Here is a 22,960-nt window from a genome sequence, read left to right as displayed (position 1 = left end):
GAGTGAACACACAGTGATCCCCATAGGCCACAATGTAAAGGCACTTTTCAGTGCTGTTTGTTTCTAAAACCCCAGACCGACTCACTTTAAGCCGTAAAAACTGCTTCATGCAGTTTATTGTTGGTGATTTTAAAAAATAAAAATGCTACTCTTTTTTTATTTATAAAAACAACATTACACTTAAAGGGACAGTTTACACCAACATTTTTATTGTTTAAAAAGATACGTAATCCCTTTATTACATATTCCCCAGTTTTGCATAGCCAACACAGTTATATTAATACACTTTTTAGCTCTGTTATTGACTTGTATCTAAGCCTCTGCAGGCTGCCCTGTTATCTCAGTTCTTTTGACAGACTTGCATTTTAGCCAACCAGTGTTGACTCCTAGGTAACTCCATGGGCATGAGCACAATGTTATCTATATGGCCCTCTAGTTGTGAAAAACTGTCAAAATGCATTCAGATAAGAGGTGACCTTCAAGGGCTAAAAAAATTAGCATATGAGCCTACCTAGGTTTAGTTTTTAACTAGTAATACCAAGAGAACAAAGCAAAATTGATGATAAAAGTAAATTGGAAAGTTGTTTAAAATTACATGCCCTATCTGAATCATTAAAGTCTATTTTTGACTAGACTGTCCCTTTAATTTTGGGGGAATTGTAATTTATTGTGCTCCCGTAAACGGGGGAATTTGCCCATTTAAGGGCACACAATAAATTAGCGCTCCACTTGTAATATAGCCCAAAGTTGGATCATTAAAATCACAGTAAATCAGTCCCTTATAATTAGAATTGGAAAGATCTGCCTTGCTGCAAAATTATTTGGATTCTTGCTGATTATAAAATGGTGACAGATATAATGGGTTAAAATGGTTTTAAATGTGATATAATCATGATGCAAAGTCTAATTTGTATATAAACAGACCAGAGCACATATTAATAGAAATACGAGACAACTGTTTTTACACTTTACTCTTCCTGATACAGACACAGAGCAGCTACATCTGGTTCTAAACTGCAAAAGGTCATCGGATGAGTGAATATATAAGTGAGTGTTTCATCTATAAACACAACCTACCATTCCTGCTTACACCCTAGTAGAATAGAAAGAAAAAGAGGTAGAGTGAGAACTAGAGAGATTATATTGTATATCTCTGTCAAGTTTACATTTTGATTGACCTGGTTTATTAACTTAATACAACAGGGTCTTTCCTTTATAGGGGTCTTACCTCGTGGGATGTTCGGTTGGAAGGAACGTAGGATGGGAGCACTGGAGGGAATGAAGGACTGGGGGGTTCCTCAGACAGACCTTAAAGATACACAGGTACATACTTATAAATCCATATATTTTGTAAGAAACAGGCAAAAATGTTTCAAAATACATTTTAAGTTAACACAATTACAACAGGACTTATCATATATTTGATTAAATACTGTCAGTTTTAAATAAAACATCAAAATATATTTGATTAAATACTGTCAGTTTTAAATAAAACATCAAAACATCTTGGTTAACATTTATCCCCCCCCCACACACCACCACCACCATTTAACATTTAACCCCCCACATCCCACCCCCCCCCCCCATTTTTTCATGACATTTTTTAAATGGTTCTTTGAAGTATCATCAGTAAAAGAAATCTAGTGAATGTATTACAGAAGAAAGAAAGAATAGGTAGCTGTTCCTCTCATGCAAAAGTTATCCCAAAGTTTTGCAAAAAGTGGAGATTTGGACAGATTCCTTAAGAGAAAATAGTTTAGCATAAGCTTCCCTAATGTCTGTCCAGAAAGAATACAGAGGCGATCTCTTTAGACTGCTGTAAGAACATAAAAGTAGAACTGTAATATTTAGTGGGTTAAGCATAAAACTAAAATTTTAGAGTTTTTAACAAGACATTTTTTTTTAATCAAATTTAGAATCTTGGGCTAATTCTATAACACAAATAACAAAGAAGTAATAAGAAAGTTTGAGATGTCGTGAGGGCATTTTGAGATGTCCTGATTTTATTTTTGTTCACCTCTGTAAAAATAGAAATGTCAAAATAGTTTATTAATCTTTTTTGTGTTGTATTAATTCTTAATTATTAAATCCCACTGTCACTTTAAAGGAACAGTCAACACCAGAATTGTTGTTTAAAAAGAAAGATAATCCCTTTATTACCCATTCCCCAGTTTTGCATAACCAACACTGTTATAGAAATACACTTTTTACCTCTGTGATAACCTTGTATCTATGCCTCTGCAAACTTGCTCCTTATTTAAGTTCTTTTGACAGACTTGCATTTTAGCTATTCAGCGCTCACTCCAGGGTAACTTCACATGCATGAGCTCAATGTTGTCTATATGAAATACATGAACTAATGCCCTCTAGTGGTCAAAATGCATTCAGATTAGAGGCAGTCTTCAAGGTCTAAGAAATTAGCATATGAACCTCCTAGGTTTAGCTTTCAACTTAGAATACCAAGAGAACAAAGCAAAATTGGTGATAAAAGTAAATTGGAAAGTTGTTTAAAATTACATTCCCTATTTAAATCATGAAAGTTTTTTTGGACTTGACTGTCCCTTTAATTCTTTTTTTACATTTAACAAAACCATTTGTGGTAAGAGAGTAATGGGGAGAAGGTGAGAGGGAGAGACAGGTAGCAGAGAAAGAGGGAGAGAGGCTGAGTTAGAATGGGAGGATGAAAGAAAGAAAAAGGAAATAAGCAATACAAGAGAGATCAATAGGGAGAAATGGAGAGATAAGAAAATGGAACGAGACATGAAGACATTGGTTGAGAAGGAAGATATAAGTTAGAGAAAGAATGAGATGGGAATGAGAAAGGGAAATTTGGAGGAAAAGAGGGAGAAGAAGAAAATATATGGTAAAGGGAGAAAGTAGAATTAGTGGGGGAGGCTGGTCATACATGAAGCTGTATGGTTAAGAAGGTCTCTCTTATCGTGCAGGAGGGAAATAGGAGATAAGGAAAGGGAAAATGAAGAGGAATAGTGTGTGGAGGGAGCGGGGGAGAGGATAAACAAACAATAAAGACAGAAGGTGACAAAGAAGAAGTAAAGTGAAATATGAGAAGCGGTGAAGGGGGAAACAGGAATGATAACAGCAGAGGTGGAAAATAATTTAAGGAGAAACTTGTGAATAGGAATACAATGGTTGTTCAACTACAAGTAGTAAGAGAACAAGTCCGGAAGAATTGGGGAGAAGAGTAAAAAAAGAAAGCTGCAGAACAGAATACAAGAGAGAGATGCGATGGAGTTGGAGGAAGGAAGGGGGACTGTAATAAAGAAGAAAAGCTCAGTTATATGAAACAAAGAAGTAAATCAGAGGGGAAAAGGACAGCAAAGATGCAGCCAAGAGGAATTATATTTTCCAAAACACTAAGGTGGAAAATTAAATTTCTTTTACAAATGTTTGTCACTACCAGAAGCTACAAGATACCTCTGTCAGCAGTGGAAGCGTAAGATCTTACAATCTAGCATAACGGAGAAGAGACAGACCCCTCACCTGTCTAGTGTTGCTTCAGAAATGGGGAGAAAAAGATGGGGTGACAGTGTCTGCTTCCTTTATGTGATGACCCCTCCTTCCTCTCTATATGACACTGGCCAATCCTGTCCTGAGCCTGAGTTGTCCCCAAAACTTGTCTCAGTGTCACCCTTGCAGCAAGTGAGTGTTTACACTAAATTACCCAGCAATTGACTTTTGCTGACTGTAAACACTTAAAGTAAAGTGCATACAGTTTGTGTCCTGTAACCCTCTCACAGCTGAATTGCTTAGTTAATACATCATGTCACAGTACACTGTATCTTATTATATATATTTATATATGGATTCATTAATTAATTCATTGAATTCAACTGTTCGTGTGAAATAGACATAACAAAATAGACAGACAGATAGACATACAGATATACAGACAGACAGAGATACATGAATGACTTATGTTTGCAAATTTATCATAATTTTTTTCTTTCAATCATATTTTTTTTCTTTCAGATACAGTTAACATTAGATGAAATACACTAAAGGGGTATAAAAGTCAGATCTGAAATAAAAAATAATGCATTTAGTTATTACACATTTTCTGATACCTTTATTTCGTGCACATCCCCTAGAGAATAAATGTAAATAATTGAGTGTATTTGCATCTGACACACACACACATACACAACTTGACTGGCACTCAGTCTGAGCATGCACAAGTAGGTGTGAGTACATGCAGGATTTTAAAACAATTTTCGTGATACACTTTAGTTGCAAAAATGATTCTGTAATAATATTATCTATTAAAACTTTTCTCACACACATTTTGTAAACAAAAGTGCTTTGCAAAAATGCTTCTTGTTAAATTTTAAATGCACTACTCCATCTCACTGTCTCTCCATTTCCCATTAAAAATGACTGAGTAGTTCAGTCAAAAGTCAAATCATCACTGCCATAAAGATTTCCTAGGATCCTTAAAATGCCTGAGTTGGCTGCCCTGGGAATCAAATGTATGTAGGCATGCATGTAGTTTTACTTAGAACACGTCCTCTTTATTACCAAATACATGATCTTAATCCTTGTTTTAATAAAATCCCATATCACCCTCAAGGACATGAGAGCTGTACTTTGGAGGCCACCATGCCTTTGAGTGGAGGGTTTCATGTGTATTTAGTAAGTAGAAGAGACAAGTTAAAGGGACACTGAACCCAATGTTTTTTCTTTCGTGATTCAGATAGAGCATGACATTTTAAGCAACTTTCTCATTTACTCCTATTATCAAATTTTCTTCATTCTCTTGGTAACTTTATTTTAAATGCAAGAATGTAAGTTTAGATGCCTGCCCATTTTTGGTGAACAACCTCGGTTGTCCTTGCTGATTGGTGGATAAATTCATCCACCAATACAAAAGTGCTGTTCAGCGTCCTGAAACAAAAAAAAAAAACTTTTGCAAATAAAGATAGCAAGAACAAAGAAAAATTGATAATAGGAGTACATTAGAAAGTTGCTTAAAATCGCATGCTCTATCTGAATCACAAAAGAAAAATGTTTGGGTTCAGTGTCCCTTTAACGACTCCTATAGGTCTTCCTTCCCATAATCCATGTGATACAGTGTTCAACATTATTACAATAAAGAACAAACAGTCCAGCCAAGGAATATGTCTAAAAGGACCTTTGCCCATATGGTCCCAAACAATAAGACAAAGTTTCAAGCCACTACCTGGCCCTTAGTCATGTCCATGTTCGGGCCATGTAGAGGCTTAAAATGTTGTCTTAGGGCTCCATGTACTAAGCAGTCAGCGAGCTACCCGCAACAAATCTCGCGCCAAAACTCGCAAACTGATATGTACAAAGTCGTCAACTATGTTCAAACTCGCATCTTTAAAATTGCGAGCGTACTTATCCGCCAAACCTCGCTACCTCTCCATTTTTCACTGTAATTAGACACATTTGACCACCAACTCGCCAAAAACGAATGTACTAAAAAATCTATTTGCCCGCTCGCTACAATTTCCGGTCCCACCTCGTTATTTTTGCCTCGCCACCTTTTAGGTGGCGGGCAAGGTACAAAACAATAGGAAAGTCAATCTAGACGCCAGTCTAGACATATATAAAAGGCAGTAATATCAGCATTGTACAGCATAACTGGCGTCTAATTTGTCTCTCATTTCCATGTACATAAATTGCGCCAAATTTGTCGACTGTAATTAAAGAGTAATCTATATTTTAAATTTGTATTGTATAGTTGTCAATCTTTATAATTATTTTTATATTAATATTTATATATTATCAGATCCAGATGAAGCCATATCCAAATTGTAAATAAATATTACAAAAATAACGCTCTGTTATCACTCTTCAAAAAATTTAGAACAATAATAAAGTTGTTTAGATAAGTTGAACTTTTATAGGAGCAAAATTCTATTCCCGCGACTACTATGATGTTCGTGACACCTTGCATGTCACGTGTTAATAATTGGCCAGACAATTCAACTGAAAGTTAAGTACATCAGCTTAGTCGCGGCGAGCGAGACGTCAAATTTATCAATAATCCGCCACTGCTCGCGGCGGGCTAGACTTGTCTATTTATTGGGGGATTATTAGTACATAGTGACAGCGGACACCATTTCGCCCGCGGCGAGTAACGGCGAGTTTATCCGTGTCTAAAATGACGGATGAATTGACGGCTTAGTACATGGAGCCCCAATTGTTTAGGACCCCAATGGACAAATACATGTATTTTTAGACATTTCTTTGCTGAGCTGCTTTGTTCTTTAAATTCACTAAGAAAGTGACATCCCCTGATTTATTGAAAAGGGATATGGTGCTATTTATTATCTCAATATATTTTAACTATAAGGACAGCATGGTATCTATGAATAAATGCAACATTTCAAACAAGCAGTCCTCAACAGCCTTGGATTGATTTACATTGGATACTAAAATCACATACAGGGATCCAATTAAAATACAAATATGTTGTGCAGGATGAGGGCAAGGTTGGTGTTGACAGTAACAATATTCCAGTATAGGTGTGTCATGATCATTCCATGGCTGAAATTCTTGGGCTCTCCTTTTTATGCATTTTCTTCTTTTATTTTTTTTGCTTTTTAGTCTTGTATTTCTGTGTTCTCTCCTCTTCTCTGTAACACTCTTTCTCAAAGTTGTTTAGAATAGAATCTCCTGTACAGCCCCTCCCTTTCCTATGCATCTTTTAAACCTTTAAATTAAGCTCACACTTAATTAAAACAATAAATTTACTTAGGAAGTGATGAGACTATATAGTCTATAAAGATTGAGATTCTAGAATCAAATTGAAAATTAAAATGTACTTCTCATATGTTCCTCAAAGACTAAATGGAACATGAAGTAACCATTCTCCAAATATTTATTTTTTTACTTTAATTTTTAGTCTAATTAGATGCATCTTAGACTTTGATGAGTCTAATATGCCATAAAATACAATATAATATCATTTTTTTATATTTGTAAGAATCTCTGGGTGAACCCAACTTAAAGGTTTCTAGATTTGGTTTCCAGACTACAGGTCACCTACTTTGCTTTATGCGGTATGTGCCTTCTTTCCGTTTATCTTCCATGCGCCTCCTCCTGTTCAGATCATACGACCCTTGCAAATCCCAGTACGCCGAGTGTCTGAAAAACAGACACGCAGGAGGAGGAGAGTGGAGAGATTTAGTTAAATTGACCCGCTAGTTATCCGTTGGAAACAAAAAATGTCTGTTTTTATTGGGACACAACTGTCTGTTTTGGGGAAGATGCACTTATATAGAACAGATCCTGGACTTTGTGCTTTCTATTTAATAATTTGTTTAGGCATGTGACATACAAACTGTACTTTTTTACATATCCCCTTATTCACTTATTTCCCAGAATTGTGCAGGTTTACTTGCAAAAATGTGAAAATGTTTGGATCAGCAAAGTGTTTTCTGATCAGCAATAATGAGCTGTAAACGATTATTATATTGCTTGCATCATCTCATATTATATTAATAATATGTATAAATCAGTCTAATTTTTGTCAATATTTAAACTAGTTAAGAAAATGATAGGGATACTACAGCTAGTGTGTGCCGTCTATTTATACAGTTTGTCCCTTCTTGACTGATCAAATCCTCATGAATATGTTATCCAACTCCTGCTGTGTCTACTAATGTAGATAAGGCACAGGCTGTCTATACCACTTAGGATTTATTTTTTTATTTCTAACATGTCAGCCTGATGCCGCCAATGACAAGTCATACTGCCTGACCCACTGGAAATAGCAAGGTGTGCTCCTGCGTCTTTACTTCACAAACACAACATAAAGTGAAAGACTGTAGCGCAGCCATTACCTGTGACACTGACCTGCAGGACTGCCCCATTTCCAATGGGGTGGTTGTATGACTCCTCATTAGCTGTACTGCTCAGCTTATTACAAATGATAAAACTAGCTTACAGTATGGGTGACCTGTGTGCTAGGCACATTAGTGGCCATAGGTTGTGTAGTTAAAAACGTATATGTGCATCAGTTTGATTAGTCAAGAAGGGACACACTGTATGCATAGACTCCAAGGTTTAAAGTACACTTTAAACCTTGAAGGCTATGCTAGTATAGCTTAAGATGCTCTTTAAATGGTGTTTAAAGCCCGCAAAATAGTTAAACGCATAGTGTTGTTTGGGACTTGCAGAGCACTGCTGGTCGTGAGTGAAACTGACGCTGATCCAATCATCAGCGCTAGTCTTGTAACCTAGGTTTGAGACTAGCATGGCTGATTAGATCAGCAGCAGTTTCTGTCCTAAGTGATATTTTAACTTAGCGTTTAACAATTTTATGGCGGTTAAACACATTGCTTTGCAACGTCGCCAATAATTACAAGACATGCTCTAAAAATTAGAACAATTTATTTTATCACTATAATGGCCCTTTAAGTAGACTTTTAATATTATAAAATATAATCACTGAAAATATCTTCAAATGAAAAATGTGATGAGGAAAGAACCTAAAAGTAATGCATATAGGTTAAGTATAGTGCATCTTCCCCTTTAGTAATTTAATAAATAACAAGAGGTAGACAACTTACCCTGTTCTACCTAATATAACTACGCTAGTTAATTCAGTGAAAAAGCCAAATTAAAAATGGTTTTATTGAGCTCTGTTAATCAGTTCACATCTCAACGTTTATTGTTCGCTCGTCTTACTATTTCAGATCTCATGATGTTGAGGGCTGTCTGAGCCTGTCCCTGTATGTTTCTATAGGTCTCATTTTTATAAAGTGGAAATAATAAAATATAAATATATGTCTTATTAGATTAGATTAAACAGTTTTTTAAAAAAATATATAGATTTTTTAAATGTTAATTTGCTAGTGCCCTTATCTTTTAGAGTCAGAGGTGTACAGCACAGCATAAGGAAAAAGATTATCATAATAGATTAAAGGGCCACTAAACTCAAAATCTTTCTTTCATGATTCAGATAGAACATACAAATTTAAACAACATTACAATTTTATTCTTTTATTTATTTTGCTTCATTTTTTAGATATCCTTATTTGAAGAAAAAGCAATGCACATGGGTGAGCCAATCACATGAGGCTTATAAGTGCAGCAACCAATCAGCAGCTACTGAGCATATCTATATATGCTTTTCAGCAAAGAGAATAAAACAAATTAGACAATAGAAGTAAATTAGAAAGATGTTTAAAAATGCATTCTCTTTCTAAATCATGAAAGAAAAAATGTGGGTTTCATGTCCCTTTAAGTAAAATAAAGTACAGCGGGTTAAAGGTTTCTCCATCTTCTGTATAAATTTAAAGTAAAAATAAACAAAAAATTATTTTACCAACACACTCATAAAAATTCCTGAAGCAAAGTAATAAAATATATTATAGCTGTAAACACACCAGATACTAAAGTTTCTGTATCTCCTGTACCCTTGATATTTTAGTTTTGTGGTTAACTTTTTGCATCAGCAGATTGTATGGCCTAAAACAGGGGTATTCAATGCCAATCCTCCCACCTCCCTAATAGGCCAGATCTTTAGAATATCTGAACTGAAGCACATGTGAAATAAGCTTATTAGTAAACATGCGGCTAGATTACGAGTCTTGCGTTATGAGTAAAAAAGCAGCGTTAAGGCTCATAACGCTGCTTTTTTACTACTGCTGCTATTACGAGTCTTGTAGGTACAGCTGTCCCGCAAACTTTTTTGGCCTTACCGCAAATCAACTTACGCAATTTGCGTATAGTCTTTTTTCAATGGGACTTCCATTGCGCCGGTATTACAAGTTTTTTTTTTTAGGCCAAAAAGTGAGCGGTACAGCCTATCCCGCAAGATTCGTAACGCATTCTAAAGTCAGTAGTTATGAGTTTTACACTACAAAGCCGTAGCATAAAACTCATAACTAAAGTGCTAAAAAGTACACTAACAGCCATAAACTACCTATTAACCCCTAAACTGAGGCCCTCCCGCATCGCAAAAACTATAATAAAATTATTAACCCCTAATCTGCTACTCCCGACATCGCCGCCACTATAATAAACATATTAACCCCTAAACCGTCGAACTCCCGCACTATAATAAATATTATGAACCCCTAATCTGCCACCCCTAACATCGCCGCCACCTACCTACATTTATTAACCCCTAATCTGCCCCCCCAACATTAATCCCTAAACCTAAGTCTAACCCTAACCCTAACACCCCCTAACTTAAATATAATTTAAATAAATCTAAATAAAACCTACTATTAATAACTAAATAATTCCTTTTTAAAACTAAATACTTACCTGTAAAATAAACACTAAGCTAGCTACAATATAACTAATAGTTACATTGTATCTAGCTTAGGGTTTATTTTTATTTTACAGGCAAGTTTGTATTTATTTTAACTAGGTAGAATAGTTACTAAATAGTTATTAACTATTTACTAACTACCTAGCTAAAATAATTACAAATTTACCTGTAATATATAATCTAACCTACGTTACACTAACACCTAACACTACACTACAATTAAATAAATTACCATTACCTAAATTACAAAAACAAACAAACACTAAATTACACAAAATAAAAAACAATTTACAAGATATTTAAACTAATTACACCTAATCTAATAGCCTTATCAAAATAAAAAAAGCCCCCCCCCAAAGAAATCAGCTCTTTTACCTGAAAAAAAATACAAACAACCCCCCCAACAGCAAAACCCACCACCCACACAACAAACCCCCCAAATAAAACCATAACTAAAAAAACCTAAGCTCCCCCATTGCCCTGAAAAGGGCATTTGTATGGGCATTGCCCTTAAAAGGGCATTTAGCTTTATTGCGGCCCAAACCCTAACCTAAACATAAAACTCACCCAATAAACCCTTAAAAAAACCTAACACTAACCCCTGAAGATCCACTTACAGTTTTGAAGAGCCGACATCCATCCTCAACGAAGCCGGGAGAAGTCCTCAACGAAGCGGCAAGAAGTCCTCAACGAAGCCGGGAGAAGTCTTCATCCAAACCGGGAGAAGTGGTCCTTGAAGCGGGCAGAAGTCTTCATCCAGACGGCATCTTCTATCTTCATCCATCCGGCACGGAGCGGGTCCATCTTCAAGACATCCGGCATGGAGCATCCTCTTCCAATGAAGTCTTCTTCCAGAATTAATGTCTCTTTAAGTGACGTCTTTCAAGATGGCGTCCCTTAGATTCCGATTGGCTGATAGAATTCTATCAGCCAATTGGAATTAAGGTTGAAAAATTCTATTGGCTGATGCAATAAGCCAATAGGACTGAACATCAATCCTATTGGCTGATCCAATCAGCCAATAGGATTGAGCTTGCATTCTATTGGCTGTTCCAATCAGCCAATAGAATGCAAGCTCAATCCTATTGGCTGATTGCATAAGCCAATAGGATTTTTTCAACCTTAATTCCGATTGGCTGATAGAATTCTATCAGCCAATCAGAATCTAAGGGACGCCATCTTGGATGACATCACTTAAAGGAACCTTCATTCGTCGGGTAGTCGTCAGAAGAAGAGGATGCTCCGCGTTGGATGTCTTGAAGATGGACCCGCTCCGCGCCGGATGGATGAAGATAGAAGATGCCGTCTGGATGAAGACTTCTGCCCTTCTGGAGGACCACTTCTCCCGGCTTGGATGAAAACTTCTTCCGGCTTCGTTGAGGACTTCTTGCCACTTCGATGAGGACTTCTCCCGGCTTCGTTGAGGATGGATGTCGAATCTTCAAAACTGTAAGTGGATCTTCAGGGGTTAGGGTTTTTTTAAGGGTTTATTGGGTGGGTTTCATTTTTAGGTTAGGGCTTTGGGCTGCAATAGAGCTAAATGCCCTTTTAAGGGCAATGCCCATCCAAATGCCCTTTTTAGGGCAATGGGGAGCTTAGGTTTTTTTAGTTAAGGTTTTATTTGGGGGGTGGTTGTGTGGGTGGTGGGTTTTACTTTTGGGGGGTTGTTTGTATTTTTTTTTACAGCTAAAAGAGCCGATTTCTTTGGGGCAATGCCCCGCAAAAGGCCCGTTTAAGGGCTATTGGTAGTTTAGTTTAGGCTAGGGTTTTTTTTTATTTTGGGGGGGCTTTTTTATTTTGATAGGGCTATTAGATTAGGTGTAATTAGTTTAAATATCTTGTAATTTGTTTTTTATTTTGTGTAATTTAGTGGGGGTTTTTGTAATTTAGGTAATTGTATTGAATTTATTTAATTGTATTTAATTTAGGTAATTTATTTAATTGTAGTGTAGTGTTAGGTGTTAGTGTAACTTAGGTTAGGTTTTATTTTACAGGTAAATTTGTATTTATTTTAGCTAGGTAGTTATTAAATAGTTAATAACTATTTAGTAACTAGTCTACCTAGTTAAAATAAATACAAACTTGTCTGTAAAATTAAAATAAACCCTAAGATAGATACAATGTAACTATTAATTATAGTGTAGCTAGCTTAGGGCTTATTTTACAGGTAAATATTTATTTTTAAATAGGAATTATTTAGTTATTAATAGTAAGTTTTATTTAGATTTAATTTAATTATATTTAAGATAGAGGGTGTTAGGGTTAGATTTAGATTCAGGGGTTAATAAATTTAGTATAGTGGCGGCGACGTTGGGGGCGGCAGATTAGGGGTTAATAAATGTAGGTAGGTGGCGGCGATGTTAGGGACGGCAGATTAGGGGTTAATACTATTTAACTAGTGTTTGCGATGCGGGAGTGCGGCGGTTTAGGGGTTAATATGTTTATTATAGTGACAGCGATGTCTGGAGCAGCAGATTAGGGGTTAATAAGTGTAAGATTAGGGTTGTTTGGACTCGGGGGTTCATGTTAGGGTGTTAGGTGTAAACATAAAATGTGTTTCCCCATAGGAATCAATGGCGCTACGTTACGGAGCTTTACGCTGCTTTATTGCAGGTGTTAGGCTTTTTGTCAGCCGGCTCTCCCCATTTATGTCTATGGGGAAATCATGCACGAGCACGTAAAACCAGCTCACCGCTGACTTAAGCAGTGCTGGTATTGGAGTGCGGTATGGAGCTCAATTTTACTCTACGCTCACTTCTTGTCTTTTAACGCCGGGTTTCTGAAAAGTGAGCGGTGACAATAACGTGCAAGTTAGTACCACACCCCTCATAATGCAAAACTTGCAATCTAGCCGATGGTTATTAACCTGCCCTCATCCAAGGTAATTCTGAAAATCTAGAATAGAATTGAAACCCCCTGTTTTAGAACCAACCCTATCTACAGATATTTTTAACCTAGAAACAAGCAAAAGGTAGTGGACCAGGGTGAACAATGGGTAGAGTGGTATAAGCATGGTAACAAATGAGAGTCTGGGTAATTTGAGAGTGGTGTGTTGACATTCCTGAGCTGAAATCTGGGGAGCTTGCGGTGTACATCCAGCCTTGCTGACTTCTACATTTCATGCAGTCACCTCAAAATGCATGCGGCTGCCACTACTTTTATTTACATATTAAAATATCTTTAAAAAATTCTGATATGTTTTATATAAACTTTTGAGGATTTGTGGACATACCGCAGGATTTGTACTAAATAGGTGCTTGCAAACAATTGACATAAATGATTGAATCCATAATAATAGCAATCTAATAGTGAAAGCAAGGGATAAATGTGTTTTATGTAAATCAGGATGGCACTAGAAGAAATTTATTATAAGTCGCTGGTATATAAAAGAGTGGAAAGAGGTCCCCATCCAATAGGGATGTATGTGACCCATTCCCTCTCCTTGCTGTGTGTAGAGTAGTAGACTTGCACATTTTTGGGGATTTTAGTTAGAGGTGCTACAGAAGTGAATGAAGACACATAGCACCCTATGCTCATGCTAGTTGCAGGCTATTTTAGATCCTCCTCACACAGCCCCAGGGACAGTTGGGCATTTTGTCATAGACCAAACAACTGACCCCAGATGAGGGCCCAGGTGGTTCCCATTCTTCCAAATGTCATGATTCTCATAAGACTTTATACATTTTTGAATTTTACAACCTTGCAACTGGCCGCAACCATTCAAAAATGACAATGAGTATGCACAGCATTTCTGTCACATCTCACTGCGGGCATGCTGCTAAGTTGCTGCCAGATTTGCATTGGAGGGTGTGCATAAGGGAACTTGCAAATATTGATTACTACAATTACTCCAAATTATATATTATATATGTATATATATATATAAATTATTATTTAAAGTGTTAAGAAACAATTATTCATAATCGAGGAAGGAAGGCTACAATTACAAAGTAATTTGGATTTTAACTTATATTTATCTTAAATTTTAACTTAATTCATATTTTATAAATATTTGAATTTAATATAATATAAATATAGAAAATCTTCTATCTATCTATCTATCTATCTATCTATCTATCTATCTATGTATCTATCTATCATCTATCTATCTATAATATATATAATATATAATATTTTTAAGTAATATAATATTTTTTTATATAATTGCAATATATATCTATATTTTAACTTATATTTATCATTACAAAAGTTTTTAAGTTAACAAAAATATATTATAGCAGTAGAAGACTGTAATCTGCTGACTATACCAGACTGACATAAAGTTTTGGGCTTCTATGTAATGCAGAGTGACCTCAAAATTGTCCATTATGACATGCTCAGAAAGTGTTGGATTTTTAACTATTTTAAAATGAGCTCATGAACGTCCATTATCAGGACAAGCTTAAAAAGCCCTGGGTTTTTAACTAATGCAGAGTAACTTAAAAAATGTCAGTAATCAGGATAGGCTCAGACAGATTTGGGTTTTGATATAATGAAGGATGATTTCCTGACTTTCACCTTATCAAAACAGGCTCATATAGCATTAGATTGTTATATAGCAAAAGAATAACTTTCTGACTCTAGATTAATAGGACAGGCTCAGTCAGTGTTCACGAGTTTCCTATAGGATTGATTAAACTGAGCGCTGACTCACCGAAAGACTTTGTACAGTAGGGACTTCCTCTTCTTCTCATGACCTACGTAAAGCAAAGACTGTGCTGATCTTACAGAAGTAGTAGATAAATACATTTTCCTTTTCAAATTGAGTCTTCATGAGGTGCAAATGGTGTATCACTGTCACTTCTGTCGTAATATTGTTGAGTCAAAATATAATTATGTTATTTATAAGATGCTCAATAACATATGTCATCAGTTCTAATGCCCAATGTATTTATTAAGCCCACTGTTGTTACACATTTATTGTCATTCATATATTCATTATTTACCTTAGGCCCAAGATCCTTCCTCATCATGATACGGCATATTTGTGAGGTTTAACATCGACATTACAGGAGATAAATTGTATTTCTTTGCTGATTCATACACCATGTTCAGTAAAATAATACCTTAAAAAGGGACAGTTTACCCAAAACATTTCTCCCCTTTAATTTGTTCTCAATGATCCATTTTACCTACTGGAGTCTATTAAATGCATATAAGTAGCTTGATTACCCTTATTTCGGCATTTAAAATAGCTGATTTAGCCTGTGGTATCCCCACTCCCATTGGGGTGTAGTCTAGAAGAGATAACTAATAAAATCATAACTTCCCATTGTTCCATTGACAAATATAAGATAAGGAAGCAAGTGTGTTTACACAAAGTGATAACATAATGAGATCTGATTTTACCTGCAAGCTCAACCCATTGTAATAGGCTGTGGTTTCAAAGCACACAATCAGCTATTTCATATACACAAATAAACCTGAAAATAAATGCAGTCTCTAATACATTTTATATTCTGCAGGTTGGTATACCAAGTCATTGGAAATATATTAAAGGAAAAACTATTTTGCAGTATACTGTCCCTTTAATGTACAGTGAGAATCCACATAGGGTAAAGAGGCAAATACCACCTTGGCTTTTATTTTATTTGTGGCCAAAGGCAGTAAAAAGAGCATAATTCATCCCCACTCCATCATAAACAGACACATGTCCCATCAATGAAATTTAGAGAATCTTCTCTTTCAAACTGAGGAGCATTTGAACCTGTGTATATCATAAGCTGAAGTAAAAAGTAAGTTTTTTTTTACCCTCTAGAAAACCATCTTAGAGAAATAAGTGGAAAGGTTCTGAAACAATTCCTCTCTCTCAGCCAACATTAATTAGCAAACATCCATATAACCACCTGTGACACCCATTTGTAAAGAGGAGAATATCCCATTTAAAATGAGGCATTATATTTTCTTGTCAATGTTAAAGGGACGACACTGTACTATAATATTTGTTTCCCCTTAGTGTGTTCCATATGACTTGTTAAATATATGGGAAATTGTTTCTTTGTGTTTAATTTTGTATTTGAAATAGCTGTTTTTGCTCATTAAAAACAACACCTGTTGTTCCCCAAAATATGTCCATAACAATTGGCTGAGCCTGCAAGTAAATTAGATATGCTAACTTTATCTATTTTAGGTATTGAAATGCTAATTATGGCTGGGGGTTTAATGAGCACAACCAGCTATTTTAGATACAAAGTATCGCTGCCTCCTACCCCCAACTGGGATATCAATTAGTGCTATAATATACAGTTTACATAGCATTTCTGCAGAGAAAACTTTTGTTATTCATATTAAAATTAGCTATTTTAACTAACAAAATAAAGCTAAAAGGAGCTGTTTATAAAAAAATAAATACACTCCAGGGGGTAAAATGGACCATTGGAATCACATTAAAACTTTAGAGAACAATGTCCCTTTAAAAGGGAAATTACTTGCATTAGAACACATCAGCTGAAAAGTGATAAAAGGTGTGTGTGGGTGGGGGTGTATTGTACCTGTGTTGCTTTATCAACATATCATCTATAGGCCCTTAACTTGAAAGATAATTCATTTATTTTTCAGACGAGGGGTAGCATGAGCTTCTAGATATTACATAAAGTATTGACAATGATGAATCCTTAATCCTCTAGACCACACATTTTAAGGAATAATTTGTGTGTGCCTTTCTATAAAGACTAAACACATACGTCAAAGCTCACATTTTTAGGATAAAAGACGTTTCTTTATATGATGCCATTTGACGCTGGAGATATCACATAGTTAATGAAAATTAAATCAAATTGCTAGGTACTTGGTTTAGAATTAAAATACTTGCTATATAATTATGTGTATTTGTCTGCATTAATATTATTATGGCTAAAACATTTTAAACCCCCATGAAAAATTCAGTTATCTGTGCATGAGTGAGTTAAAGGGACAGTCAAGTATAAATTAAACTTTCATTATTCAGATAGGACTTTTAATTTTAATTGACTTTCCAATTTACTTTTATCATCAAATTTGCTTTTTTCTCTTGGTATTCTTAGTTTAAACTAAACCTAGGTAGGCTCATATGCTAATTTCTAAGCCTTTGAGGGCTGCCTCTTATCACATGCTTTTTAAATCTCTTTTCAACACAAAGAGACAGAAAGTACTATATAGATAACACTGTGTTCAGGCACAGAAAGTTATTTAAGATCTAGCACAATACAATGCTAAATTTAAGACAATAGATAATAAACAGTCACAGTCATGTGATCAGGGGGCTGGAAGAAGGTTCCTAGATACAAGGTAATCACAGAGGTAAAAAGTATATTAATATAACTGTGTTGGTTATGCAAAACTGGGGAATGAGTAATAAAGGGATTATCTATCTTTTAAAACAATAACAATTCTATGGTTGACTGTCCCTTTAAGTCTATCTATTGCCTATGCTAATCAATAAAGTATAATCACTGTTTTAGTAGGGCATAAATCAATAAAAGTAGAAGAGAAAATAGAATACACAGTTTTGTGTTTTATATGACGGCTGTACTAAGGTTGAAGCAGTTATCTAGTTTTTCCTTTCTTAAAAGCTAGCTTAATTTCGCTTCAGGGAACACAATTGTTCCCTCTGAATCTAAAGGGTTAAGGATTTTGAGTCCCCCAGGGCGACCTCTGGTGAGTTCCAGTAAACTTCCAATGTCACTGACATTCTTTGCTTCTCAGATGTGTATAAAATGACAACATGACACAGGCCTTGTTTACACAGCTTTGATTGAAGCAGAATGGGTGTGGCAGCTCACTGCTGCTGTGCCTGTCCTGTCCTCCTGGAAAGGGTCTAATTCCTTCTATACCTCCATCTGGCTGTTTCCCAGTTTAACTGAAAGGAGTGTCTTAAAAATAAGTGAAAATATGTGTCTCTGCACATCACTGTTTTCAACTCATAAAACAAGTGGCTTTGCCTCTATCACCCTTGGTGAGTAAAAAGAGATTGGCTGCACCCTAGCTGCTTCCTCTATATGTCACTCAACTTGAGTAGGGACAGACTCTATATTCCAGAAATCTTATTGTTTGTGTCTTTTTATTTAGGAAAACACAAATTAAATGGCACTCTATGTGCAAACACTCCTGATATATGTATCCTATATTCTAATCCTAATATATGCATATGTACATATGCTTACAAAGCAATCTGTCATAATACTAGGAGAGGTGCTGTGTACAACCTTGTGAGGGTGTCAAGAACTGTAGCCAAACAAGCTTCACTGGTCACTTTCTTAGTGGAGTTAATGGGATGATGTATTGAAAGTAAAGGTTAGCCTGAGAATAAACCCCATAGACAGCTATGTAATGTGCCGTTTTTTTACTCTAACATCCCACACCTGCAATCTTTAACCCTTAAAAACTGCTTTGTGCACTTATTTTTTTTTTTTTTGTAAATTAAAGATGCTACAATTTTTTTTATTAAAGGGACACCAAACCCAATTTTTTTTCTTTCATGATTCGGACATAAAATTTTAAGCAACTTTCTAATTTACTCCTATTATCATTTTTTCTTCGTTTTCTTGCTATCTTTATTTAAAAAGCAGGAATGTGATGTATAGGAGCCGGCCCATTTTTGGTTGAGAACCTGGGTTATGCTTGCTTATTGGTGGGTAGATGTAACCTCCAATAAGCAAGTGCTATCCATGGTGCTGAACCTTAAATGGACTGACTGCTAAGATTTACATTCCTGCTTTTAAAATAAAGATAGCAAGAGAACAAAGAAAATTTGTTAATAGGAGTAAATTAGAAAGTTGCTTAAAATGTCATGCTCTATCTGAATCATGAAAGAAAAACATTGGGATCAGTGTCCCTTTAAAACAGGAACCTAACACTTAAGTTTGGGGGCGATTGGGACACATTTTGAAAAATTAACCAGTGATCTGATCTCTGGTTATCATTTGGAGTGCTTATTGCTACCTCGAGCTAACGATAGCAATAACCAGCCACTTATAATCACTGGTTAATTTTTCAAAATGTGCAATAAATTAGCACTTTGACTCCACTTGTAGCCCAATAGGTTTAATATTCCTGATTTCAAATAACAATAGAACTGTCAGTTTGTTTGTTTGTTTTCTACAGGGGTACAGTGGTACCGGCAGATTAAATACATAAATGACAATAAGATGTCAAAATCTAAACATGTGTAAGGAGATCCTCATTTGGGTGAATGAACCAAGGCTTTGAATGTTGGTGAATACAGATACTCTGACAGAAAACATAGTCATGAAAACTCCTAAAATGAAACATGAACATTCCCAAACCTATTTATATTATTGAAGATGTTACCCTCTACCTGCATTGCTCCTTTGAGTGCACTTTACCTTGTTTGGGTCAATTTTATTAAATGTATCCAAAGTTGTTAATTGCTGCTAGACTTGTGCATGATCGAAAAATTTGTTTCGTTTCGATTCGGATTTATTCAGATTTTTTAGAATTTTGGTTCGGATCGATTTGAATTCGGAAAAATTCCAATGAATTTGTTTCGGATTCCTTTCGGATTGATTCGGATTCAAATAAATTCAGCTGGATTCGGTTCGATTTGGTTCGGTTTGGAAATTCGGAATTTCGGTATGTGTTAGGTTAGGTGTATTAGACTAGTATTATGTACTGTATATTAGGTGTAACCCATAGCAGAGTGATATAACCTAATATACTGTACAATACTAGTGTAATCCATTGCCATCCGAATCTACCGAATAAATCCAAACTAATTCGGATTTATTCATAAATTCGGCACTATTTTAATTCGGAAATTCAAATCGATACGAATCTCCGAATTTACCGAATTCGGCCGAATTTCCGAATCGATCCGAAACGAATCGCACATATCTACTGATAACAGAATGTTGATACTTTCATACAGATATTAGCTATACCACACGTTTACCATGCTGGTTACAAATTTTACTATTTAAAAGCCACCCAGTATTAATGAGTTCATTATAGATGATAGTAAGTTTGCCAGTGTTGGTTGATATGTGCTGTGCTAGTCAGTATTAAATTATGTGCTTATTACTGATGTTTGCTGTGTGTTCAGTGTTACCTGGTGTGTGATTGCTGTGCCACAGAGTATAGGTTGCATTGTACCTGTCCGTGTTGGTTCAGAGGTACTGTCCAGCTTAGCGTTGGTTAGTTGCAGTAAAAGGACATGAAATTAAAATGAACATTTCATTATTCAGAGCATAAAAAGAAAAAACTTTCCAATTTATAGTGCAGTATTTTTTATGTTTTTGAAACGTGGCTTCATGTGCATGAGTACACAGTATACTGTGAATGGCTGGTGGTTGTCACATGATTCAGGGAAAGACAACTTTTACATTTGTCAGAAAAAAAAGTATATATTATTGCATAGTATTTTCTTATACATTTGTTAGTTGGTCTGCATTTGATGGTCTTGTGTGTTTTGTTCTTGCCAGTGATTCAGTGATGTTTAAAGTAATGATTGATGTACAAATGCTGTTAGTCTGTGCTGGTTACTGTTTTGTATGCAGTTCTGGTCAATGCAAAGTGCTAATTAATATGTTGATTTATGGTAACAACCACCATTGTAAGGTAATCGAATAATGCCTGGTGTATGCATAAGGCTGTCCTGAGAATTAAGCTTACACTTCAGAGGAGAATACGGATAGTCTTTGGTTTTTATCTGCCACTAAAATCTGTTTGCGTTTCTAGTCAGTGATGTTTATTGTGCTGTACTGGTCAGTGTTATTTGATGTTATAAACTGGTCAGTGTTGTTTAGATGCAAAGAGCTAATTAGTGTGTTATTGGCAGTAATGTTTATAGTGTTGATCTGCTAAGTGCTATTTAGTGTGATAAGCTGGTCAGTATTGGTTGGTTTGCTCTGTGCTGTGTTTTGTTTTATTAGTTATGGTTACTGGTTATGGTTATTGCATTTGGCATGCTGATTAGTACTAGTGTTTTGGAGTGATGTGGTTGGTGTGTACGTCACATTTGGTTGGTTATATGGTAATGCTAGTCCCTATTGGTTGGTTTGTGTAGGCGGTATTGGGAACTGCTGGTTTGCATGTAACGTGTTGGCCACTGTCTGTATGTGTGTTTTATAAGATGCTGCATTGGTTAGTGTGTGTTGGTCAATGTGGAATGGTTTATGTGTGTTATAGTGGTTAATACTGGTGTGTGCTGGACTGGTTAGTTCTGGTTGAAACTGTATAGATCAGTAAAATTCAGTATGCACATTGGTTTGAGCATTCACAAGTGTCAGATGTATGTGCACATGGCTACCTGTGTATGGCATTGGGCAGCATGTTCAAGAGTAAATGTTTTTGCAAACACAAGCACAATGTAAAAATACTTCTAAATCTATTTATTATGCACTGCTGTGCAATTCAAATTAATTGTTGATGTCCGTAATACCCTAAAAGGTATTTCCATCTAGATTGTAAGTTCCCACAGGAATAGGGCCCTCAATTCCCCCTGTATTTGTCTGTAAAATTTGGTCTCTTATTGTATTGTTTCTCCGTTGTACTTTTATCCTTGTACCCATGGGCAGCGCAGCAGAATCTGTTTGCGTTTTATAAATAAATAATAATAATAAAAATAATAAAATAATTTAGTGACACATTAAGTATTCTTGCCTATTTATACAGTTAACTTCACAGTGTTGTATCCTATATTATAAATGGCCAAGTGTGTTTGTCTGAAGCCGTCATGCGCAGTAGAGACTGCGCACAAGGACAAACACACCTGGCCTTCTAACTGTCTTCCCCCGGCGTCGCGTGTGGTGGAGTGGGCGTGGCCGGCCGTGGACGGCCTTGACATGGGCGGGGGCGGGCGGGGCCAAGCATGACGCGGGCGGGGCTAGGCGGGGCCAGGTGCCCGGTGTGTGGCTGTGCACAGTCAGTGAGTGAATCATAAGACAGAGAGCTCTAAAAAGCAGAGGGGGATAAAGAGAGGGGGGAGAGTGAGCAAAAGAGATTGGGGAGAGTGAGCAAAGGAGAGGGGGGAGATAGCACAAAAGAGAGGGGGGAGAGAGCACAAAAGAGAGGGGGGAGAGAGCACAAAAGAAAGGGGGGAGAGAGCACAAAAGAGAGGGGGGAGAGAGCACAAAAGAGAGGGGGGAGAGAGCACAAAAGAGAGGGGGGAGAGTGCACAAAAGAGAGGGGGGAGAGTGCACAAAAGAGAGGGCAGAGAGAGCACAAAAGAGAGGGTGGAGAGAGCACAAAAGAGAGGGTGGAGAGAGCACAAAAGAGAGGGAGAGAGCACAAAAGAGAGGGAGAGAGAGAGCGCAAAAGAGAGGGGGGAGAGAGCGCAAAAGAGAGGGGGGAGAGAGCGCAAAAGAGAGGGGGGAGAGAGCGCAAAAGAGAGGGGGGGAGAGAGCGCAAAAGGGAGAGGGGGGAGAGAGAGAGCAAAAGAGAGGGGGGAGAGAGAGAGCAAAATAGGGAGAGAGACAGCAAAAGAGAGGAGGGGGAGAGAGAGAGCAAAAGAGAGGGGAGAAAGAGAGAGCAAAAGAGGGGGGGAGAGAGAGCAAAAGAGAGCGGGGAGAGACAGCAAAAGAGGGAGAAAGACAACAAAAGAGGGAGAGAGACAGCAAAAGAGAGGGGGGGAGAGAGAGCAAAAGAGAGGGAGAGAGAGAGAGAGCAAAAGAGAGGGGGAAAAGAGAGGGGAGAAAGAGAGAGCAAAAGAGAGGGGGGAGAGAGAGAGCAAAAGAGAGGGGAGAAAGAGAGAGC

General features: G+C 36.5%; 1 protein-coding gene across 3 annotated transcripts in view; it reads right to left on the bottom strand.

Moving 5' to 3' along the window:
- SLC4A1 (solute carrier family 4 member 1 (Diego blood group)) overlaps window positions 1-22,960 on the bottom strand; it is an 81,743-nt gene that overhangs the window by 48,212 nt on the left and 10,571 nt on the right. The window contains exons 4-6 of one of the 3 annotated variants that reach the window (XM_053700004.1): window positions 14,925-14,967; window positions 7,034-7,131; window positions 1,229-1,308 (exon numbers count right to left, since the gene is read on the bottom strand). In XM_053700004.1, coding sequence (XP_053555979.1) covers window positions 1,229-1,308; window positions 7,034-7,131; window positions 14,925-14,967 — 221 coding nt within the window. Of the gene's footprint in view, window positions 1-1,228; window positions 1,309-3,501; window positions 3,541-7,033; window positions 7,132-14,924; window positions 14,968-22,960 lie in introns of those variants that run through there. The other 2 variants (XM_053700008.1, XM_053700006.1) reach the window with 2 other exon arrangements.

Source organism: Bombina bombina, chromosome 1 (assembly GCF_027579735.1).
Source record: "Bombina bombina isolate aBomBom1 chromosome 1, aBomBom1.pri, whole genome shotgun sequence".
Lineage (NCBI taxonomy): Eukaryota > Metazoa > Chordata > Amphibia > Anura > Bombinatoridae > Bombina > Bombina bombina.
This window is presented reverse-complemented; position numbering and strand designations above follow the sequence as displayed.